Raw genomic sequence first — 11,590 nt, forward strand, 5'->3', positions numbered from 1 at the left:
TCTCTGAGGGACACTTGTTTGTTTAACCATTCCTCTCAGGAGCAAACCAAAAGCTCCAGTTACTGTGGCTCCTGTGTTCTCCTGCTTCAGGGACTTCTGCCTAGATGTTTGGGAGATCCAAGTGCTCATTCTAAGCCCCGTAGTGCTCCCCCTTCTTCACCTTCTCATTGCACAGTGCTTGCTGGTCTCCTCTTGGCACTATCATCTCTCCCTTGATTTATTTTTCATTCCAGCATGCCTGTAGCATCTTTTTTTTCTCTTCCAGTAAATTATATTGTGTTCGAGGATGTAAACACAATTATATTGTGTTTGTAAACTAATAAACCTATGTTTGCCTATGGTGCATTTTTTGTGTATGCTATTTGGAAGTGAGGGCACAGGAACAAAATAGGTCTCTAATTACAGTGGAGGATGTATTCCTAGTGTTCTTTGTGACTTAATTTCCTTTCTGAATTATAACAGTATATATTGCTTTTAATAGGGACATGAGAATTTTTTAAAACATATACCTTAGTGTAAAAATAATACTATTCAATTTTTATTCTGATTGCAATGAAATTAGTTTTAATTTTCTTGCTTGCCTCATTTTTCACAGGTAGTGAACAATAGATTTAGATGTATGTGTGCATATGTATATGTGTGTGCCTTTGAATACATTTGGCTGTGACTTTCCTTAACTCAGCCTGCTGTGCATTGCCCTTCAACCATGCCAACTCATCTGGACAGACAAGGCCTATATGTGTTTGCTTTTTTTTTTTTTTTTTTAAAGTCAGCATTCGCCATTAGCCTTTTCCTGTGATCCTTTAACAGTGCTACATGCCATAAAATAAAAAGTGACAGCTTTCAGATTGATTTAGGAACAACGATCTTTTCCACAATTAGATTAAGACTTTAAACATTAAGATAGATCCAACTCAGATTAAATATTAAGGTTCATTGTGTATGTGCCTACACTGGAAAGGAATTGTATTTGGATCACCTGAAGAATCCTATAGCTAGTCTCTTTTGTATCTTAATGCTAAATATTTTTTGCGGGCTTCTTTTAAGGTGATGTTAATAACTTTTTAGCTATGACAGTAAGGCTCTTTGATGAATAACCTTTTAATCTGTATCCCCGCCCACCTCCAGGATTTAAAAGTATAGCTTACTTGTGACCACAGTTTTTGCCTATAAATTCTTGGTAGCATTGCTGCTTACAGTGTTTTGATGAAGTAAACATACCTTTAGAAGCACTTAGTTATTGTTGATCACGGTCTCAGTGCTGCCACACACCCACCCCACAGTTTCAGAGATGGAAAGAGTAGTAGGTTCTTGGTGGTTTTCTCAATAAGATTAGAAGATCTACCAAGTCAAAATATGAAAAGCGTAAATGAGTTTTGATATAAAGTACTTTGCTGTTCTTCATTGGCAAATTTAGAAATGTGTTTAAAAACGCGTTATAGCAAATCTGCCTTTTTTGATCATGAAGATATTTTGGTGTTAACATTAGAATGCCCATCTCAGGTATGTTATGCCTTCATATTGTGAGATTACTTTAACTGAGATTTAAAACTCAGTAGCCTGGGTTATATACTGATGGCAGAACAAAACAACCTAGGATTTAAACTTCGCTTTGGAGAAGCAATAGCCAAAATAATTAAAAATTGACTACAGGTCTCCGTAGAGTCATTTAGCTTTATTTCATTTCTTTATCTCAAATTTCAATTAAGGTAAATTCTGAGGGCCTGTATTGAACTTATATTTCTGTGTAATAACCAGGGAATCTGTTTTCTTGTTCTCTAAGAATTGTTTATATAAGATAACATTCATTTAAAAAATCAGGATTAACAGAAAGGATTTCAATGACAGCAGAGCTTTTCATAGTGAAATAATACTAAGAATTAGTACTTGCTTTTATACTTTCTGTGTACCTCTTTTAGTAGCGGAGCACCAAGGGAAATCAACACTATAAAATAAATTTTTTTATATTAATGAAAATGTGGTTTTGAAAGAATTGATTGATATTAATTATGACCTAAGTTCTAATTTTGACCTAAAAATAATCTTCATAATGCTTCATGTTTTGAAAGGTGATAGTAACAGTAACCATGGCATTTTTATACTGCTTTCTTCCAGAAATAATCAGGTAGCTAAGCTGTTAGGAATAATAATATCAAAAGAGAGTTTGGGATAGCTTATGAGCATTTCCATATTAACTATTAAAAATGCTTTCTCTTTCTGACTAGCTTAAAGTTATTCTTAGTGCATTTGATATTTTGAGTTATAGAGTTAAGAATCCAGATCTGCAAGTTATTTTAATAACGCACCCATACATAAGATAGGTTCATAAAACTAAATAAAATAAATTACATCAATAACTAAAAAATCTAACTAAAAAACAATACGTTCCTAAATAATTGAAAGCTGACTTTTTACATGGATTTTTTTCATTTGTTTGTTTTGCTCAGAAGGCATTTTCTCTTATTTTTCTGTGTACTCTGCTTTAACAGATTCGCTAAACACAAGCAGTCCTTAATCTACTAGGGTGTTTTTTTCCTTATTTTCTTAGGAGTCAGTGGATCACTGGGGGAAATGCTGCTTGTCCTGCGTCCTGGACTGTAGAAAGAAGATACCAAAGGCAAAGTATATGCATCTGGCTCAGGAGCTCTTGGTTGATCCAGAATGGCCGCCAAAACCTCAAACAACAACAGAAGCTAAAGCTTTAGTTAAGGAAAATGGATCATGTCAAATCATCACCATAACGTAGCAGTGCATCATTCTCAGTGGTATGCTAGTAGCAGTATTGGACAGAATGTAATTTAAGGACTATCTGATCCTGTGTGTCTGAATGGCACCATTTTAATTTATGTCCCTTCTGATACAGTAGCTGATTTGAACTTTTAAAAAAACAAAACAAAACAAATTGGCCTGCCAATTAGATTACTAATCAATCTGTGAAGCCCCTCTTACTTCATTCAGTAACTCTGAATCTTATATGTATTTCCAGAATTTTCTTGGTTGTTACCCTCAGTGATACTCTTTACATAGGGCACAGAAGAAAGTTGATATTTGGTAGGGTTTTAGACATTAGCTTTTGAGACTTAGTTTACACTTTTAAATTTATTTTCACAGCCCCTCATTTATATACAGGCCCTAAATTTGTAATTGATAAATAAAATGGGTGTTAGCCTCCATTGAAAATAGGTAGAAAGCCTGTTTTCATTTGATTCCAACATTTCTTCCAAAGAGTTCTACATATACATACACCAGTTCCCTTTGATAGCCTAGAATTAGGAGTAAGTTTTTGGTGTTGCTTATAAAACAACTCAGGTGATTTCCATTGGTGGTTTTATATTTTCCGTACAAACTACCTGGGTTTTATTTTTCTAATCAGCAAGGTGCTTCACTGCCTTCTTGAGGTGTCCCTCAAAGCTATTAAATGGGGCTTGTGCTATGTCTGGTGTCAGGAGTACATTTTACTTCACTGGGGAAAAAAAGATTATTTCTTTTGGCAATAGATGTGGATCTACCTTTCTAGTATCTTTTCATACCTTTTTTTCCTCAGGTTTTATATTATTTTAAATGTCTTTATTTTCTACTTTTTTAATTACCTAAAGACATAGGATAATAGTGAGTTGGTTTAGGATTTTTTGTGTGTGTTTTCTTTTTTTTTAGTTTTTTGAGTTAGACTTTTGCCTTCTAAAATTTTTAAGGTTTGATGTATGTCTATCCTATTAATAATAAGGCTTAAAAATAATGAGTGGTTTTGATGACTTATTTTTTCAAAGCAGTATGAACCTAGATGAGAATTTGTTTTGTGCCATTAGGTGGCGCCAGAGGTCAGAGCCTACCTATTTTGGTTTGGATGTTTACAAATGACCATATTTTGGTTGTGGAAATTTCTGGGAGAAAATAAAAATGGAAATAAAGAATAGACATTCATTGAGCCAAAAGAAATGTGGATATTTTCCACCTTTCTGTTTTGCCTGGTTGACGTTTAAATTCTAAACAAAATTTAACCTTAAAAATGCCTTTATAGGTAAGATCCAACAGTTTGGCAAAGCCCATGGTTATGATAAAACAAGGAAATGATATTGCTATAAAATGAACACTAAACTACTAAAGCTATGTGACATTATCCTGTATTCTTCCTTAACCAATAGCATGCGTGTGCTTTTCACTTCTAGCTGATCATTATTTTCCTGTAATATACTTAACCATTCTATCAGATGTACCCAGAACTGTATAACCAAATAGTTCTCATCTTTTATGCTGCAGAGACATGAATGATGTTTGGTAACTATAGAAAAATGTAAGTTACACTCAGGATCACTGTTATTGCTTTTGCCACTGATGATTCTTACAAAAATATAATCGAAGTTTTCCATCAAAAAAGTATAATACAATATTAATACACATTAGATGATAAGAACAGTTCCATGAATGATTCTATGAAGCTATGCATCTTAGACCTCTTGAGCTGTGAATTAGCACTGTTTTCTATAGTTACTTATTCTCATGATTGTTTTGTAATTTCCACATTCATTTTCAACATGTACAAGTGTTATTCTTCAGTGATATCCCACAATTATAAATCTTATTCTTTGATTTAAATACTGAAGCATGTAATTAAAGTAATTGCTAAGTAACAGCTTAAAACCCCAATTATCAGATTGTATTTAACATCTTTAAGAGCATGATCATAAAGAGCTATATTTTTAACACTCCCCTTTTTTTAACATTTAGATTTTATAAGGGTTTTATATCTCATCTGTCCGTATTGTTTTCAAAGGAATAAGGTTTTTAGGTAGGTGGGGAAGCATTTGTAGGGAATTGGATTTGAACATAGACAAAGTGGGTTGTTCAGGTTGTAATTGATGACTTCCAGAATATTATTTGAAGAATGTCTGTGAATCTAGGTGTGGGTCCTACTCAGTGCCATAGATAGAGTCCTCTCTCTCTGTAGGTCACCATTACATAGTAATTTTGGTTCTGAATTTCACATTAAATTATTTGAATATATACACACCTAAATTTTAAAATCTGTACATATATTATTTTGATGTATTAAAATTAATATTGCTGATTTAAAATTTTATTTATGCACATACTTAAGGACAGAAATGTCCGGGAAAGTAATTGTTAAATAATGATATGTAACTTTTTAACTTTTTAAATAAATAACAAGATTTTTAATGTGTGTCTCCCTCAGGGTTGTTTAAAGTTTTTTTTCTCCCTCAAATATAAATAGTGGTAACTATATGTTTTGTATCTTCTAGCACCAACTGCTGTAAAGCAATGCTGCAAATAATGCTTGAATAAAAGTGGCTAAGCCAACAACAAGATAAATACTTTTTATATTAGTTTTATAATCCTTACATTCAGAAGCTTTCCAAATTGCACTTGCATTTTAAAAAACTGTTGGTTCTTGCTATTTATTTTGTTTCCCGTGTTTATGAAAATACTGCACAATTTCAAAAGCATGGTAAAATATCAATGTTTATATATTCTCTTCCCAAAATGGCTATACATACAATATCCGGAGAAGAGCAAAATTCAAGCTTCAGAAAACATTCTCAGATTTCATGCATGTAATTTTGACATACCTGAAAATAGGTTTTCGTATATTTATGGTGGGAGGTGGTTGGGAACTTTTAACAAAATATGGGATGTTAATTTTTGTACAGTCTGTGGGCATTTACACATTTTTAATGTATTAAAATTTGGTAATTATGTGCACATTAAATTAATAAAAGTTACTTCCTGTTATGATTTGTGAATTCCCTAAGATTTTGGATTTTTTTTTAAGAAACTTTATATCAGAAATGATACTGCATCTTTATATTTTTTAAATTGTATTGCTGCTCAAGAATGGTACCCTGATGTCAAAAAGGCATACATTCACAATTGTACATTCAGCACTGTAAATAACCTTATGAAATCTTTTTTGATCGAAGTTATTCAAAATAAAAATGTAAATGAATGAAATAGCTTTTCTTTTTTCTGTGTCTTTATACATTTGTTTTTTCTTTAGTTATATGAATATTGCCCTCTCTCGATTTATTTTCCTACTTAATACTTTCCCATTTCCTTTTTTTTTTTAACTTTGGATTTTTGAAGGAAATAAAAGTAAATACAGCATTTCACATAAGATATCATGCCAGTTACCCATCCCTTGGAATCCTATCCAGTTACAATGTAGAGCCAAATGTTAAGTGTCAGGAGGTCTGAAAGAAATGGCGAATTATAAGACCAGGAATTTACAGTTTATTAATAGTTGGGAAGATCAAACCAAAAGCTAATACCATGGTAAGTTTGAAGTGAAGTGGCATCCATGAGTGCAACCAAAAAGAGCCCTCCGAGGAAAGAGAAGCTGTAGAGCTCACTATTAGTCATAGAATTCCCAGAGAAGGCAGATTTGTATTGGGCCTTGGAGATTGGATAGGTGTTTCCTGGTTATCACAGATTCTGCAGGAGCCTTGCGTCCTCTGCTATCGGCTGTATGGCTGGCCATGGTGTGAAGGCCTAGTTTGTGCCCAAGTTCTTAGCATTCATTATGGTTCTATAGCAAACGATCATGTCCCCACAGCCTCTTGGTGTGGGCAGTTCCTCCTGTCTCCTTCCTCTTGCCCCCTGCATCACTATGAGGTGCTTTATTCTCAGTGTATATTGCAGGGAAGGGCAGAAGGAGTTCTAGGATTTTGAATGAGACTGTCCCTGTTCAAAGTTTAGGTTGTGGTTTCTCTGTAAGAGCAAAGAGATCCGTGCTGTGCCCTGGCTTCTGAGTCTCCCCTGTGGAGAAGAAAAGCATATCTCATCCAGGTAGACACCTTTTGAATGGCCAGGGTTCTGTGACTTAGCTACAGAAGCTGACATTTTAGACAGATTTCTAAACTTTCGTGGATCTGAAATCCAAGGACTTGAAACACTGGAGTCACCAACTTCATTGCTCAAAATACTTCTCAATACCTTGTCTATTTGTTCACTAGATGGACTCACAGAGTTTCTACATTGTCTGCAACTTCTGTATCAGTTTTCCCTTCCTAAGTAATCAGATCGTCCTGCTCTGTTTAAAGAACAAAAACTTGGAGGTCTTCCTGGGGAAATAGGCTAAAGAAGCTTCACCAGAATTTGACTCAAAGTCTTACTTTGTTTATTCCACAGTACTTCTTCCCAGTCTATCACATTTGCTCCCTGACATTTTCATGGGCAAAAGTACCTTCGTTTGGTGAGCCTATGTATGTGTATGACTGACTCACTGGGTCACCAGGGTAGCTATTCTTGGGCTCTGTAGTTGGCTTCTCTTGATTAGATCAGGAAGACAGATATCCTATGATACCTGGCAGAAGCAGTGGCTTTCCCTCTGGTTTAGGACTTCATGACTTAGAAGATAATTTCAGTCACTTCAGCATTTACTGGGCTTTGACTCCATTTGCTACATCAAAGGCTGATTGCATTTCAGTGCTTTTTCCACAACACCTGCAAATGTCATGGATTCGGGGACTTCCCAACCAGGATAAAATAATTTAAGAACCACATCTGCTGTACCACTTCACTCAGTAGTTCCAGGGGTCAATGTTTACTCTTCTACAATTCAAGCATTGACTTCCTCCAGTATGTTTAATACCTTTATTTTTACCTTTTTTTCTTCAATGATGCCATTTTCCCATCCAAAATACTTTATTTTTGCATTAAAATTTCTTTAATGATAACAACATAAGCACATTTAATAAAAATTCACACCTCACAGAAAAGTATATATATAAAGAAGTCCACTTATCCCTGGTTTCTCCCCCAAAAGGTAGAATCCTAAAGTTTCTTGGGTGTTTCATTCCACAAAAATACTTATTTATCTATCCTTATATATGTTTTTAAAAACCCTATGCAAGTAGAATCCCACTGTTTATGCTATGCTGCCCTGTTTTATGTCATTCCATATACCTTAGAAAGTTATATCAACCCTCAATTTCATTCTCTTCAAAGTATGCAAGGTACCCCATTGCATGAATGTATCATAATTTAAATAACTTGTTCCCTGATGATTGTCATTTAGGTTTTTGTTTATTTTCCTATCAATCCTGTAGTAAGTGTTTTTTCCTCCAAAAAGTTTGCCCCAATTTATATTCCCATCAACGTAGTATGAGAATGTCTATTTCTTCACTCTTCATAAAACACTGAATATTTTTCAGACATTAAATACAAAAAGGTTATTTCAGTCTAATACTGGAACATCGATTATCAAATAGCAAAACAGATCCATGTTTGAGATGTTGGTTCATGACAGTGCTGACATTGTAGCTCTGAGGGAAGAAGCGATTTATATATTTAAATCAGGCTAGGACAGTTGGTTATCCTAATGGAAAAAATAAAATTGGACTCACATCATACACAAAAATTAACTCTGAATGGATTAAAACCTAAAAGTGAAGAAAAAAATGTAAAATTTAATAAGGCATAATTGGGGAATATTTTTCTGATGAGAGGAAAGGATTTAATAGACAAAAAAAAAATTGTAAAAGAAAAGATTGATAACTTTACCTATATTGACTTCTGTCAAAGAACCTCATAAGGTGAAAAGGCAAGCCACAAACTCGTTTAAGATATTTGTAACACCTACAACCAATAAAGGATTAGTATCCAGAATATATAGAGTGCCTATAATTTGTGGTTTTTTTTTTTTAAGCCGTAAGCATACATATTTCGCATATAGACAAATGGGCAAAAGAAAATAACTCATTTCTTAGAATATGAAGCACGAGTGGCCCTACAAATATGAAAAGATGCTTAAGTTCAATTACTAGGGAAATGAAAAATCAAAACCACACTGACAATTACTTCATATGAATGTCAAAAATTAAATTTACAAAATCAATTCCAAATTTACAAAATTAATTCCACTGAGCTATGAAGCATGGGAACTGTCATACACTATAGGTGGCATCATATATTTGTACTCCGTTTGACTTTCCTAAGTCAAATTTAGCATGTGAACACCCTTCGACCCAGTAAAGCCATAATTGAACATATTTGAGAATATTTTTAGTCATATTATTCCTAGCAAGAAAAAAAAATTGAGTGGAGCATTTGAGAATATTCTTAAACTTATTCATCGAAGCGGGGGGACTGGAATAGAGAATTGGGGCAATGTGGCATGAAGGGGAAGACCCAAAGGAAGTGCGGCCCGTCTAGGGGTGTGGCTGCTGCCATGATCTAAATGTGTCACTAAGCTCTTCTAGCATCACTGAGCCATTTATGGAGAAACTTCTCTCCCTCCTGCTCTTATCATTCAGCTTTGACAGTAGGATTTAGGTTGTATACGGTCTCTTTCAGTTTGAAAATATTTGTCATTAAAAACCAGAATATGCTCTCTGAGATAGGGTCCTTCTCATGACTTTTATTCTGGTGAAGTCTTTATCCTCAGGATGCAAAGATACCGCCCTCTTCCTTTGGAAAGTGCCGAATCACAAGCAAAGCTCCAACCAAGCCTTGCAGTCGCTTTTGGGTGCAGCACCACTTCAGGTAAGGCCAGATGTTTTAAAAATTAGTATGGACAACTGGAGGGCTTGGTTAGTCTGTGTATGCATAAGAAATAAAATTTAGTACAAGAAATGATTTGTGTAAAATTAAACTTGGGGAACATTTTGGCAGATTAATATTACTGTGTGTATTTCACATAATTCAGTGCTATGAAGCATTTTTAATTAAGTAACTTATAAATGATATCTCTTTATTTATGGCTCAATCAGATATACTACTCAAATTCTAGCTCTGTGACCTGGTTACTTAACCTTTCTGTGCCTTAGTTTCTTCATCCTCTGGGGACAGAGTAATACCTACCTCATAGGATTAGGTAAGGATTAAATGAATGAATTGATCAAAATAAAATGCTGAGAACAATGCATGGCATAAAGTGATAGGTATTATTACCTGCTCTTCTCAGTGTAACTGAGGGTGTTCATCGTTTGGGGGTGTGCATTGTTTTAGTAGGGTAGTTAGTATTGCTAATACAGTACGGTTGTGATAAATGAAATCGGGTGGTGGTGGTTGCTGTTGTTTTAACAGACTTTGCTGTTCTCTTCATGACTGTTGGTTACAGCCACCCCTGGGTAAGTTATAAAGTCAAGAGCAGAGCTACTTTTGGGCAAACTATTTTCATAATTTCATAATGTCTGAAGCTTGAATGTGAGGATGATTATTTAATGAATTCTCTATGTAAAGATTTTAAAGTATTGGCTTTTCTATAGCTTGAAAACGGTTTAATTTCAATGCTTTAAACTGAGAGTGGAAAATTAATAAAACGAAAGAACGAGACTTCATAGTGTAAAGTGAATGTCTTCTCACCACCCAGGAAAATCTGCACTCCTATGAAAAGCGTAAGACTTAGTTGTATCTGGATAACAATATGAGAGATAATCCTGGCGAAAGGAGCATGCCTCCGCAAAATTAAATTTTCAGGATTACAAGATCGAATATGAACGTTTGCCCTTGGGTGTTGCCCGCAGGTTTCAGACATGTTGAGGAGCACCCTGCTGTGCGTGGTGCTGGGGCTCCTGCGCGCCCAGCCCTTCCCCTGCCCACTCGCCTGCAAGTGTGTCTTTCGGGACGCCGCGCAGTGCTCAGGGAGCGACGTGGCACGCATCCCGGCCCTGGGCCTACCCACCAACCTCACGCACATCCTGCTCTTGCGGCATCTTGCAGAATCACAGCTTCAGTGGCATGATCGTCCTGCAGCGCCTGATGCTGTCAGACAGCCACATTTCTGCCATCGCTCCCGGCACCTTTAATGACCTGATAAAACTAAAAACCCTGAGGTTGTCGCGCAACAAGATCACTCATCTTCCAGGAGCACTCTTGGATAAGATGGTGCTCCTGGAACAGTTGCTTCTGGACCACAATGAACTGCAGGGCCTTGACCAAAATATGTTTCAGAAACTGGTTAGCCTGCAGGAGCTCTTTTTGAACAACAATCAACTCCTTTTCCTTCCTGCTAACCTTTTCACACATCTGGAGAACCTGAGATTGTTGGATTTATCGGGAAACAATTTGACCCACTTGCCCAAGGGACTGCTCGGGGCACAGGCTAAGCTTAAGAAGCTTCTGCTCCACTCAAACCAGCTCGTCTCTCTGAATTCGGGGTTGTTGAGTAGCCTGCACGCCATGATGGAGCTGCATCTCGACAGAAACCACATCCATTCCATCGCGCCCGGGGCCTTCGATGAGCTCCGCAACCTGAGCTATTTGACTCTTTCTAGAAACAAGCTCGAGTCCCTGCCCTCTGCACTCTTTCTTCATTTGCACAATTTGAACTTCTTGACGCTGTTTGAGAATCCACTGGAAGAGCTCCCAGAGGTGCTCTTTGGGGAGATGGCAGGCCTGCAGGAGCTGTGGCTGAACCGTACCCAGCTGCGCACCCTGCCCGAGGCCGCCTTCCGCAACCTGAGCCGCCTGCGGACATTAGGGGTGACCCACAGCCCGCGTCTGAGCGCGCTCCCGGAGGGCGCCTTCCGGGGCCTCGGCGAGCTCCAGGTGCTCGCCCTGCACTCCAACAGCCTGGCCTCCCTGCCCGATGGCCTGCTGCACGGCCTCGACAGGCTGCGCCAAGTGTCGCTGA

The 11,590-nt window shown here is 36.7% G+C and overlaps 2 protein-coding genes across 10 annotated transcripts in view; both read left to right on the plus strand.

Moving 5' to 3' along the window:
- Positions 1 to 5,967, plus strand: part of ATP13A3 (ATPase 13A3) — an 80,852-nt gene extending 74,885 nt beyond the window's left edge. For all 9 annotated transcript variants that reach the window (XM_025041955.1, XM_025041960.1, XM_025041958.1 and 6 more), the window contains one exon: positions 2,549 to 5,967. In XM_025041955.1, coding sequence (XP_024897723.1) covers positions 2,549 to 2,746 — 198 coding nt within the window. In that variant the 3' untranslated portion in view covers positions 2,747 to 5,967. The remainder of the gene's footprint in view (positions 1 to 2,548) is intronic.
- A 4,523-nt stretch (positions 5,968 to 10,490) lies between these two features.
- Positions 10,491 to 11,590, plus strand: part of GP5 (glycoprotein V platelet) — a 1,692-nt gene continuing 592 nt past the window's right edge. The window contains 2 exon segments of the mRNA XM_006926932.1: positions 10,491 to 10,663; positions 10,665 to 11,590. The exon segment at positions 10,665 to 11,590 is cut by the window's right edge and continues 33 nt beyond it. Of these exon segments, the coding sequence (XP_006926994.1) occupies positions 10,491 to 10,663; positions 10,665 to 11,590 (1,099 nt within the window).

This window comes from Pteropus alecto, unplaced genomic scaffold, assembly GCF_000325575.1.
Source record: "Pteropus alecto unplaced genomic scaffold, ASM32557v1 scaffold311, whole genome shotgun sequence".
In the NCBI taxonomy this organism is placed as follows: domain Eukaryota; kingdom Metazoa; phylum Chordata; class Mammalia; order Chiroptera; family Pteropodidae; genus Pteropus; species Pteropus alecto.